Below are 13713 nucleotides of genomic sequence, written 5' to 3' on the forward strand. Positions count from 1 at the left end.
TGCTTGTCATAATGTAATATATGCCAAGTAGCACTTAGATCAAGTCTAATTAAACCTGCATTCAATGATTTCAATTGATTTTTAAATCTACTTTCCCTGTAAGATGGTAAACTGTCCCATAATGTAATAAATTCATCAGTGCCACACAATGTATAAAGACTAATCTTTAATTACCTAACATTTTCTGTTAAACTCTAATAAGCTTGAGTACATTGATCAAGGGACCCAATGGGTCACCAATAGGCTGAGCCCATTGCTAGAAGCAACCAGCCCCTATTGTAGCACAGCACTGAGAAAAACAATGTGGTTATATTGGTATTAAAAGTAATTAAGTAAAGCAAAATAAGCATGTCTGTTCTCTTCTCTGTCTTATTCTACATCTTTTTATCTTTGATCTCATCCTTCTCTTCTGCCTTCTTAAAATCTTTCATGATATGACTTTGTATACTTTCTAGTTTTCCTATCTTCCATTATAAAACTGCACTTGTCTTCCTTTTCCTGACTCAGTTCTTTATCTTCCTGAAGTCTTATTGCAAACAATTTCATTCAACCACACTTTTACTATGAGGCACCATGCTATACCACAGAACAACAGACATCAGTGAATTTCACTTAATGTATTAGGGTGGAAAATCCTAGGTTAGAGCATGCTATTAGGGAATACATTTTTAAGGAGCAGGTAACTTTCTACAGTTCCTCAAGGATGGTACCTCCAACACAGCTCACTCATATATATTAAGTAGAACTGACAACGTGTAAATGAAAAAGCAAAGCCAAACCTCACTAGGAACACAGTTAAGAATAGTGACCTTCCAGTGATCATTAAGCCTGTGTTAGCTGGAGCAGGAATAATGAGTTCTGACCTGCTTCTTCAAAAGCCTGATGATAGGAAAATGGTCAATTTGGTCTTAGGAAATTGCGGAGCCTGGGTAGGGGCTAGTGACCAGCCCTTTTCACTGACATGCCTGGAGACTATCGTCTCTCAGTTCCTAATGAGAATAAGTATGGAGAATACTAGGGATTTCAGATGGGTGAGACCATCCCAGGCAAGGGATAACAAAAGATGGAGGGAAAATAATAGGACATCAGTGTGGGAAAGAATCTTAGGAGCACCATCTACACCTATGGACATTGCTCTCTTGCTGGCTGAGGTTGAAACTGAGCTCAAAACCCTGAGAAGAGGGGTTTCCAAAGAACTACAGAGACTCTGACTCCACCTTTAGAAAGTGTTATGTGCATATAAGCCACTACAAATGACAAAGGAAGTGATGATCAATGTCAAGGGTTACGTGTGTGGTTGCAGATGAAGCTGAGAAAGCAGACTTACTATCTTGTATCTCTTGGCTGAGGTTTCTCCACACTTATTTTCATGTTCATGTTCGTTTGGGTGCAGGGACAGGAAGACATATAAATTTAAAGCAGAAAAAGAGCCTTAGATGAGATCAGATGAGAACTGTAGAAAAGATGAGTTGGAAATGGATGCTGCGATTTCTAACTTGGGCTATAGTTAAGGCACCTAATGTTTCTGAATTTAACCAAGAAAGGACAAGCACCAAAGGGCAGAACCTTCAGGAGAAGACCTAAATTCAGTTCAGGGTGGTTATAATATTAACTGATTGTGAAAATAAGTGTGTGTCCACTTATGCAAGCTTAAAAAGAATCTGTCAATGACTATAAAAAAGAAAGCATGTATTTTGTCACTCCTTTCCCCTTTCCGCATATTCTGTACAAATCTCACAAATGGGTGTCTATATAGTCCATGGCATGGGTGTAAAATGACACAGGGTTGGCAATGCCTGTGGACAGGGAGTGGGGGGGGTGGGAGAAACAGGGCTGGGTAACTGCATGTGGATAGGGTGCAGGGTTTGTGTATAGGATGAGGGTTCATTTGGATGAAGACCACAGGCCTGTCTGCAGAGGTGTCTGTTCGAGAAAATGCTCATGGTGGGGAAAAGTGGATGAATACATATAGAGAGTGTCTCATATATTTCTCTGGAAAATACTTGGTTGTTTATATTGTTCAAAATCAGGACTTTCTCAGCTATGCAGCTGCTTTTCTTGGAACACAGTGTCTGTCTGATAAGCTGTTAAAGAAAGCTTTCCAGAAAGAAAGCTTCTTGGCTTCAAAATAGTTAGGGAAAAGCTGTAGGCGACATTGCCTCTGAGAGTCCTAGAAGGACTTGAGGACTTAATGAAGGCTCTGAGAAATCCTACAATAAGGTCACCCTCTTCACTTTTTTGAATATAACATTTTCAAACTTACTGGACATAAAACTCCTTCATTCGAAGAACACATACTAATAACTGAAGGGATACCAGTGTTCCAAATAACATTCTTCGGAAAAAGCTGATATAAATGTGTCCAGAGCAGCAGAAATACAGGGTGATAATGATGAAAGCAACTTCAGTAAATATGGGCAAATCCTATACAAAATTTTTTCAGGTCAAATATAATTCCTTGCAGGCCTAATCATTCCTGCAAATTATTTTCAAAGCTAAATTAGCTCTCAAACTTCTTAAGCAGGTAGGTCTATGTACGGCTATTAACTTTACGAGATCTGCATTTTAAAAAAGGGAAGAGTTCAGGCTTTTCTCTACAAATTGAGGAGCTATTGAAGTGTGCTCTAAGTATGCGATGTCTCTTCAGTGACTGAAAACTCTAATTTGCAATCTGACAAATATGACATATTTTGAATAATGCAAACTAAGGAAATGCTAATCGGTTTCCATGGTCATACCTCCCACCCCATGAAAATGGATTAGGAACATAAAGAACAATGCAGACTATACCACTGTAGAGCCATTTAAGTTATAAATGAAAGTCTAGTTGGATGAAATGGGGAATAATAATACTGGTGAGGATGATAATTTTAAAAATAGGTGACGAGCATGATGGGCACATGCTTTGCATCAGGTACTGTTTCAGATGGGTTGGGTACCATTTGTCTAATTCTCACCTGGGAACAACGAAAACAACATCAAAACACCTAAGGCTAGAGAAGCTAATCAATAAAAAGAAAAAAATAATAAAAATTACAGCCAACATTTATTGAGCACTTACTATGTGTCAGGAACTGTTATAAACATTTCACTTTAGTAATTCATGTGAGCTGAGGCTGTGAGATGGGCACCACTGTTATCCCCTTTTCACAGATAAGAAAACTGAGTCTCAGAGTAATCAATCATCCTTCTGGATAATAAAAAAGCCAGGATTTGGGCTCAGGCATGTCTCTAAATCCCATACACTTTCTATTTCTCTACTGTCCTAAGCCCATGATATTTGTATATTTTGCATTCTCTTATTTTATAATAAATTAATGTCATTTTAGTAGTTATTACAAAGTGGCTCATGTTAGAGCCTTTTGATAATTTTAGACAGTCTTGTTCCTAAATGACACTGACACAGTTATATATAAGAACAGAATCAGTTTTAGAAGCAAATAGTCCTACTTCTGCTTTTGATGTTTCCCTTCCTTTTCACAGACCAGTCCTGAGAAACACCACTTGAATTTATTTCTGTAGACAGTTTATTAAAGATTCGGCAATAACATGCATCGGTAAACCCTAAAAGCAATTGACATTCTGTGTCACTTTTATGAATGTCTGTCCTGATTTCAATGCTATATTGCTAAAATTTGAAGTCAAAGCAAATTTGCGATTTTTCCCAACTCTATCAGAATGCAGCCTGTTTCAACCAAATACTTTCCCTATGTCTCTTGCTGGTATCTGCCATTTGATAAGAAGCCAAATCTGGTGTCAGTGTGATTAAAGCCAAAGATCAAAGGTTAAATCAACCTCTCTGCCACTGCTCAATTTAGAGAATTGTGTATGTCACATTTTAAGAAAGACCTACAACAAACTAAGAAAACTAAGCAAAACATTAAGTGATGGGTGAAGGAATTAGTAAGTTTAATGCAAGAAGCAATCATTATAGATTGTTTTTCTCTAATGCATGGCAATGCATGGAACTTCACTGCATTTATCAATTGCCTAGAATCACCTTGGGAGGGAGGTCATTACTATTTCCATTAACAGATGTTAGAGAATAAACAACATGCCTGGGGTGACACAGCTGGTGACACAGCTGGGACTTGAACCCAAATCTGGTAGGAAAGTCTGGCGCTCTTTCTACTACATTACATTTCTTGCTGAGTAAAAAAGGAGAGAAGATTTAAAGTTGGGCAAAAAACCTGCAATCATAGAGAAAAGGTATGAGACTTATTCTACTTAACACTATGCAATCATAGAGAAAAGGTATGAGGCTTATTCTACTTAACACTATGAAGGAGAGCTGGGAATGTGGCAAGAAGATAAAGTCTGGGATAAAATAGGAACACTTTTCTAACACTGACCTGTCGGAAAATGGGAAAGACATATGGCCTCCTAAGTTCGACTTCCAGTTCACTAAAGGGGTCCAAGAAGAAGCTAAAGTGTCAAGATCTCTTCTGGTCTGTAAACTTATTTAATCCTAAAATTCTAAACAAAATATATATTCTCTAAGAACCCTTCTTCTCTTCTAATATCCATCCTGTCCCAGCTGTGTGACCTTAGAAAGTTATACTGCTACTCCTCAGTTAGCTTATAAAACAAGAATAATATCACCTTCCAGGCAAGGGTATTAGAAGATTCAGTAAGGTAAGACATTTGAAACACTTAATCCATCATAAACCTCAAACAGTGTTAGTTACCTCCTCCTATGTGTCTATGAGGTCCGAGTCAGTGTCAGAATCAGAGAAGCTGTCCTGGAGGAGCTTCCTGTCTTCGTTCTGAATTATGCCAAAAGCACGGTGAATAGAGCATTCCAGAGATTCGAGGCTTTTCCTATATGTGTGCATCTGGATCAAGCATGAGTGTGCATTTGCTACTGACGTGCATGTTTTCTTGCTGTTCCCTCCCAAAGGAAAAGAATGCAGTGTTCTTTTTCATTGTTTTCAGCGGTTAGGGTGGGCATTTTTAGAAATTTCTAGGCAAAAGCATCAAGTTAGCTTTTACATGACATCCTTATCCTCGAGCTTTTCCACGAGTGCGCTTAATAAAGTTTAATACTATTCTGTTTTATAATTAATCACTGATATGCTATTTTCTCTTAAAGCAGGCTTTTTGGCCACCAGTCAATGTCTACCACCCTTATGTAACATAGAAAATGTCTTAGACGTGTATAAAGCTTAGTGTGGTGGAACCAGCAGAACTTTCTGCTGTAATCCTACTTTCCGATACCTAGCAAAACTAACTGGAAGCGACTTTTAAAGGAGAATAAAGCATATTCAAAACATATTCAAGATGCTTGGGTGTGATTTTTTAAAAGCATCTCTGAAGTCCAAGTAAATATAAGAAAATATGTTGTTGTCACACATACAATTTTAAAGACAGTATCTGGTGCTTAAAGTAAGCATTATTTGCATGCAGGAAAAGAGTTGCAGTAGGAAATGAAAAAACAAAGTTTAATTCCATTTCAAATGAAAAATAAATTTATCAGTTAAAACTGTGTTGTCAATCTATGGCCAAGTTCGGTCTCAGGTGAACGTGGGGATTCACAGGCATTCGAGCATTCCAGGAACAAACATTCTGATCCACTGCCCTATGGCCTACAGAACGGGCCTTGGCTCTCAACCTGAGAAATGTTAGTGACAATTTCATTTTTTTTATCGCTCTGAGTACGCTGCTGTAGAAAACTCTGTGTCCGAGCCTAAGGAACCTCTCCTTAATATTGCTTCCAGCTCTTAAATTAAGAACATGCCTTTGGGAGATTCAGTTAAAAATATGCGGGAGTTTTTTTTGTTTGTTTGTTTTTTTGTCATTCTTCTGTTTTTAGAAATAAAATGGAAGTGCGTGTTTGTGCCTGTGTGTGTGTGTGTGTGTGTGTGTGTAAGAAGTTAAATTAAGCAAAACACCAAAAAACAAAATCAAACAAAACTTAAGACTCCATAATTTGGATCTTACCTTCTCTAAACACACACATTTGACAATAATGGAAAATAAATAGTCAAGTTTGGGAGAAAGCAAAATAATCGTAAAAGAATATAAATGTACAAACATACCTATCCATAAAATCCATGTGGTATTTGCATGAACATGTACACATATAAAATGTTACATAAAATAGGAAAAATTTAAAAACAGTAGACATTCATTGTTTGTTTCTTTCAGAGCCCCTCCCATACATCTGTATATTATAAAACATAACGTCATATGTCTGTCTAGGATCATCGGAGTCTTACGTTGTACATTTCACGACAGCACTACTGTAAATGTGGCAGAAGTCATAAATGAAAAGGAGGGCTTCCCTGGTGGCGCAGTGGTTGAGAGCCTGCCTGCCGATGCAGGGGACACGGGTTCGTGCCCCGGTCCGGGAAGATCCCACATGCCGCGGAGTGGCTGGGCCCGTGAGCCATGGCCGCTGAGCCTGCGCGTCCAGAGCCTGTGCTCCGCAACGGGAGAGGCCACAACAGCGCGAGGCCCACATACCGCAAAAAAAAAAAAAAAAAAAAATAAATAAATAAATAAATGAAAAGGAAACATAAATTCTCTTTTTATGGATAAATTCTTATACATCTGCATTCAAGAAAATTTGGTCACATCCACTATGATAAAATTATAATAAATGTTTGCTTAATTTGGGGGGGAATTACATGTGGAAGGTTACAAAAGAAATAACACAGCAGTTGCTAAGATGAGCTGAATGTTTCTGTGGCAAGGCAATGTGACCTACACTGAAATAAATGTGAATTCTAAGTAAGGTTTTCAGCCTTTCAAGCAAATCACAATCTATCACTCACTATTACTCTGAAAGTTACTTGTCTCAGATATACTCTAAAGCTTAGACTGCATTATATTCACTAATATAGGTGGATTCCACTTGGAAATAAATGGTACCAGGTTCATATTTAGCATCCATAAAAATATAAGTCATCATCATGAATCAAAATCTCAACAAATAATTATTGAACCTCTCTACTATGTCACAGGCATATAAAATTGAATTTTAAGATTAAAACATTAATAAAAAGTAATTGAGGTCCCTAAAACTCTCCAAAAGATAGAATATAAAATGGAGAAGAAAGCAAAGATGCTGTGAGATCATTAGCTTCCTATCAGGCAGGAAAATAAAAGCAGAAGAAGCTCTGGAGTCAGACTCAACTGAATTCTAATCCTACTTGTACAGTTAGTACCTGCAGAATCTTAGACAAGTTGCTAGAAAACTGGGATGATAAAGCTGCAGGGATTAAATTATATAGTTCAGGAGAAGTACCCAACATATCCCTTGCATGCTTGTAGATGATCAATAAATAACAAGATTATTCATTAACAGTGTTATTAGTAATATCAACTGCAAAATGTTAACTCTGTTACTATTTTAAAAAATTTGGTAAAGAACCTATTACTATAGTTAGCCTATGAAAAATTCATGATAAATGCTTGCTGAATGAACAGTCACTGAATGAAGTCCGAACTGTGTGGAGATAGGCAACAAGGGTAAGACAAGGTCAAAGCACTCTATCTGTCTCAATTCTTCTGAGAAGGATTTCCTAAGAAATAATTTTTATCCCTGCCTCTTTTTCTGCCTTTGTGATTGTCTGACTACTTTAATAGCAACGTAATTTTTCCCCTGATCTCTAGCGCCATTGCCAGAGAAAGATCTGCTTCTCCATTCTGTAATTAAATAAGACAGTATTATGATGTTCTAAATTTCTGCTTGTTATGATTCCAAGAGACTCAGGTCAGGTTGGTAGAACAAATAACTGTTAGGTGCTTGGGCAGTAAACCAGGCTCAGGGCCATGGTTCTGGGGTGAGAATAGATTCCCCAGGTTTCCCTTAGTCTCCATTCCCCCTTAACCTAGCAGGCTGGTTCTCACTTTCTGCCATCATGGCTAATATTCCTGAGTTCTCCATGGCCACTAACACTCATTAGGTCTTCATTTGCTATAAATCCAGGCACCGTGGTGAAATCAATGTGGAAGACACCTTGAGCGAGTGGTCCTGGACCTCAGTCCTTGCTTTGTTCTGCCATTACCAAGTCACGTGACACAGGACATGTTTTAACTAGATCTCGGTTTTCCCCTTGGTCAATGGGGACAAAAAGTGAGTCATTAAGAGCACAGGATTTGTAGTCAGAAACGTGTGGCTTCACGCCTTGGCTTTCTTATGTTAAGAGCATTGTAACTTTGTGCAAATTACTTAACTGCTTTCTATACCTCAGTTCCTTAGTTTATAAAATGACAAAAGTAATAACGTCATACACTGATAAGGGTCCATGAAACAACATCTCTAACATACTTATCAGAGCATAAAACACGTAGTGTCTCATAATATCTTCCTCCTCCACCTCCTCCTCCTTCTCTTCTCATTATTATTACTATTATTGTAATATTAACCAGTGTCTTCCATGTCTGAAGTTGTAATCCGCTATACAAGAACCTTAGCTTGTTTACAGTACAGTATGGAAGTCAGGAATAGATAGTAATGAGCTAGAAAACGAAACAGAAAGTATGATTCAGATCTAAAGGAAGTCAGAGTAGACAGGAACTACCAAATGTAAACTAGAAAAACAAAGCAGATGTCATATAAAGGTACAAGGGTTAATACTAAATAAAGACACCGATTGGGATACTAGAACACTTAGACAGAAATTTAGTGGCTATGCATTTAAATTAAGATGAGTTACATGAGTGGGAACCACTTTCTATATCGGAGGCATTCTCCCCAATACATGTAAACAAATTTTAGCCTACAATTTCAAAAATGCACTGTACCATATTTCATGAAATTTGAGTCTAAGTCTATAAATAAGTCCCACACTTCTTTCCCTTTTCAGTTTTTTGTGGAAAATAAAAATTCAACTCAAACTCAAAAATTCCAGTTCACAGCACATAGGACAGGCCACATTAAACTATGGTATTCCATGAAACTAGTTTGAGAGTTTGAAATCTGACTTATAAGAAGCAACCCAAAGGGACAGTGAACACAAACAAAACTAGACAGATTCTGGGGATGCTCACTATCCAAGAACGGTGCCGACAAATACACCCTTACCCTTATTTCTGTGAATTTGTTTTACAGAAATCTGAGAATTCTATTCTTTAAAAATTATGACCTGAATATAAAAGGAATAAAAGTCAGATATTGTCAGTACAAAGGAATAGTAAAAACAAAACTAATAACCAAAAAAATGCTTCTTATTTCTGATTTAACGTTTTTCTAACTCAGTACCTCAGAGGTTGCCAAGTCAGTGGAAAGCAGATAAATTACAACAGATGGAAAAACACGAAGCAACAGAAATCAGCAGGTTATGATAAATCTATAATGTGTCTTGTTCATAGGGGGAGAAATCTACAAATTTGGCAAAGCGCAAAAAGGGAAAAAAAATATTAACCTCGCCATTTCAAAATTGGCTTTCAAAAATTATTTTTTCTAGAAAATGCAATGCTTTGTTGCTAAATTTGGTTTCCTTTTATACAATCAAAATCAAATAAATAAGAATCAGGAGTATTAAAATCAAAAGTGGAAATGTGTCTTGATTTCCTCTAAATCTGGAATTATTATATCCCTTTTTCCTTCTAAGTGTAACATTCTAAACTAGATCTTTCTGTTCCTATCCTTCCTCTAATCGTGTGTGTTCACATATTTTCATTTCACTAAGGATTTCTGGGTCCCTGATATCTGTTTCAAAGCCAGTGTCTAAATGTTGTGCAGAGGGCTGCAGACGTTAATGACAGTTATGATACAATCAACACTGCAGTTTGTGATCAGCAAGGTGAGGAATAAAGTACCATGCAACTTAGATAGAAAACATGTGACCTGCTGGTGGTTCTCAGCAAACTCAATGTCTGACATCTTATATCATGAATCCAGGGGCACTTGGGTCAAATCTAACTGCCATGCTAGATAGGTAATAGCTATCTTCTAGGATACCAGTGACAGCGACAGATAGACATTTTAGCTGTCACTTACACACTTCCAACAGAAAATAAACACAGCAACATTTTATTGGGAATAACACCACAAAACTATAAAGATTTTTAAATGCCGTCCCAAATAAAATGCAACAACAAAAAAATTTACGGCCAAAAGGAAGCCAAAAAGAAGATGACAGCCTCAGTAGAACCCTTCAACACTTATTTTTCTGCATGAACATGTGTTACTTTAAATTATTTTATACCATCTCTTAAGTCAAAATGCAAAACTGTAAGGATCAGGAAAAAATCAGATAGGAGACAGCCAGCAGTACAGATTCCACCATAAACCATGACATCTACACTGAAATAAATTGGTTATAATGGGTCCTTAGGGGCTGGACAGAGGGCAAACAAACTTGACACATTGTCTGTTCCCTGACAATGGTCTCTACATTTCATCAAAAGAAGAGCATCTTAAGATTTACAAACTATGTTCTCTACAATTTTTATATTCATTTATACTATATAAATATTGTAAGGCAGTGTTCTCCACATATACATAATTTTAAAGTTATTATACAGTTAGAAAATAACATACCATTTTTCTAATTTATAATGAAGTTAAAAAGAAATGATTAATCTATTTAATACTCTTCTTAGTATGAAAACACGGTGCAGTTCCTAAAGATTGTTGTGTCATCTGTATCAAAACAGATTGTACTCATACTCAAAAGCATCTCTGATCTGCTGTCTGTTGCAATGAGTCTGTTTTAACTTATACTTTATATATTTAACTTACACTTTATATTTAATAGTATAGCAGCAAAATAAACTTAAAAAAAGAGAATAATCAGCTTACCCTTTATTATCATAAATCTGCAAGTTGCCTCTAACAAACATATTTCAAACCTAGAAACTCACTTGATTTAAAAAGTAACATTTTGATAAGTAACAGAAATATTATTTAGTAATATGCCCATCATCTCTATTTACTTTCTTACTTTCAAAGAATTTTATCACCTTATTTTTTGAAGTTTCATTTCAAGTTTCATCGCTTTATTTTTTATTTTATATTGAAGTATAGTTGCTTACAATATTATATTGGCTTCAGGTGTACAATACAGTGATTTGATATTTTTACAGATTATGCACCATACAAAGCTATTATATTATTATTGACTATATTCCCCTGCTGTACATTACATTCCTGTGACTTATATAACTGGTAGTTTGTACTGCTTAATCTCCTTCACCTTTTTGTCCATTTCCCACCCCTAACCCTCTGGCCACCACTAGTTTGTTAATAATGTCATTTTTTTTCCCTACAAGAACTGATAACTTTTGACCATGTGAAACACAGACTTGAATATGAACCTGAATAATTGCTGTTTCCCTGTAACTTGTTGCAAAGGAGAATGTAAGCTGTTTGAGAGTTGACATCCAAACATCTGCAAGAATCGTAACTTTCAAACCCAACCAGCCTTCAATAAATATCACAGGCTGTTAAATTTAACAGCATTGAGACCCACCTCAGGCTCAGGGTCAGCACTTGCTCCTTGGACTTCAGTAGATCCCCAACTTTAAAACTGGCATAGCCCAGAAAGCTTCGCTGAAAATAAGAAAGAATGGTTTCCATTAACTTCTGAGGTTCTCAGTATTTTGTGTCACAGCAATCACACAAAACTAGTCTTCAGAAGAGTGAAATGTTAAATCTATTAGCCTGACAAATATTTCATTGACAGAAACACAAGCATCAGTAATAGATATCCACTTCATGGGGCGAGGTTGAGGGATGCAAATGCATCCTTCTCATTAAAACCAGAGATGAATAGCCAGGAAAATAACAAAATGTGTAACACAGAAGCCAGGACTTTTCCATGAACACATTTTCTCCCCACATGAAAACTGAGATAAAAGAAAAGATGACAGACTTTTAATATTTACCCATGCCGTCCTTGTTCTTATTCGAATTCTTCAAGTCATGGGCAGCAACAACTTTGTATTCCAGATATGAGCAAATCTGTTAGTTGGAGCTATTTTTATGTGGGATTCTGTGCAAGTTATAAATAGAAATGCTACATTTCTCCCCCATCACAGCAATGTTTAAAAGTATTTGTTTCCTTTGTTATTTCTACACTAGCATGGGACAATTTCACTCCAACACACAAAAAAGAATGGTACTTATTCAATTACATTTTCTAAAATTGCTTTTTTAACCGATCATACTGGGTGTTGACTATCTATGAACATATCTATCTTCTATACTCTCTGACTCATAATATAAAGAATAAAACACTAAATTGGTTTTTCTTTTCCAGGATAAAAATCTTTCACCTCTTTTTAATATTCCTGGCTGCTTGTGATTTAAAAGTCACAATATTATGGTATACCATAAATAAGATGTCTCATTCTCCTTTCAAGGTCAAGATGTAAACATGAAAATATCAGTATCATACCCATACCATTGCTGCCTAACACACTGTAATACTTTACAAGAAGTCTACACTACATCTTTCCAGAACATTCTCTCTTCATACGTCTGTTGCCAGCCTGCCCTAGAATGAGATGCTGGAATTAAGTCAACTGGTTCTTTTCAGAGGAAAGTGCGCAGTGATTCCATACGTAAGAGGCTGCATCTACACAAAGTGATCCTTGAGCATAGAAAAGACAAGCTTCAGGTCAGAATTTTTCTCCTTCTTTTCAAAGTTCTAACTTAGAAGAACTGGTTCAAAAGTCTTAAAGGCAAACATTTGAAATACAACTCGGTTGTAGGTTGGAGATGCCTATATGTTAGTAATGATAAAACCTAATTAATTCACTTGAAACTCGAAGAAGTGGTTTAGATACCAAGTCGCCAAATTGGGGATCACAGAAGACTAAATTATTAGGTGAAGAATGTTATGTGAAAACAGAAGATTTGTGGAAACAAGCTGTGATGACATGAGTGCTGAGAGTGAATCAAGGCAGAGAAGAATTCCAAGAGCTGTATGAACAAAGCCAAAATTTAGGGTGACTTTTCAGTAAGGGGCAGAGAGTGTCTAGGAGAGACCCAGCTGAACAAAAGCACTTATGCCACCTCAGCAGATAACCTACTAGGACGTCGCTGTATAAAAGGGCTCCCCTGCTCCACACTGCTCGTCTCCATTCCTTATCCTGTTGTATGTTTTCTATTGTCACTTAAATATTATGCATTTAATTGCTTATTCTGTCCTCCCCTCAAAATAAAAATTGAGATTTGAAGATCCACAACGAGCTTTGTTTTCTGTGTGTGATAAATAGTGACTGACAATAAATGAATGAATGGCATAGACACTAGCTTTCAAGTAATTTATACTATGAGATATAAAAGAAATACTCCTTCTGCAGATATTTATAAAGCATTATAATTCACTGAACTGTGGGAAATCAAAACAGTTTTTTAGCTTGCGGATTGTATACCGTGGTAGTGAATTTCACTTTAGCATTTTGTATTTTAAAGAGATGTCTTGCTTATTACTCTTTCACAGGTAATTAGGCTTATTAATTTAAATTCTACCCCTCACTCAGTATCCTCACTTGAAGAAAATGCTCAACCCATCAGAAATGTCACGGTGCCCCCAAATTTCATGTTATTTCTTCTCCTTGCCTTTTGAGATTTGTGAAGGAAGGGATGGTTTTAGAATTAAGAAAACGAACTGCACATGCCATGAATGTTAGTGTGGTCTTTTCAGCAACAGAAGCAGCAGATGTCCCAGACGGGAATGTAGCAATGAGAGACAGGTGGAGGGGCTATTTTCAGATATGCATCCCAGACACACCAGCAGGCACAGCTGCAAGTAG

General features: G+C 36.7%; 1 protein-coding gene across 4 annotated transcripts in view; it reads right to left on the reverse strand.

Annotated features, from left to right (window-relative positions):
* The window catches only part of INPP4B (inositol polyphosphate-4-phosphatase type II B), an 886823-nt gene that overhangs the window by 234258 nt on the left and 638852 nt on the right, over positions 1 to 13713 (reverse strand). For 3 of the 4 annotated variants that reach the window (XM_081245267.1, XM_081245268.1, XM_081245266.1), the window contains one exon: positions 11424 to 11503. In XM_081245267.1, coding sequence (XP_081101393.1) covers positions 11424 to 11503 — 80 coding nt within the window. Of the gene's footprint in view, positions 1 to 11423; positions 11504 to 13713 lie in introns of those variants that run through there. The other variant, XM_081245269.1, reaches the window with a different exon arrangement.

This window comes from Mesoplodon bidens (assembly GCF_964165515.1).
Source record: "Mesoplodon bidens genome assembly, chromosome: 1".
Classification (NCBI taxonomy): Eukaryota; Metazoa; Chordata; class Mammalia; order Artiodactyla; family Ziphiidae; genus Mesoplodon; species Mesoplodon bidens.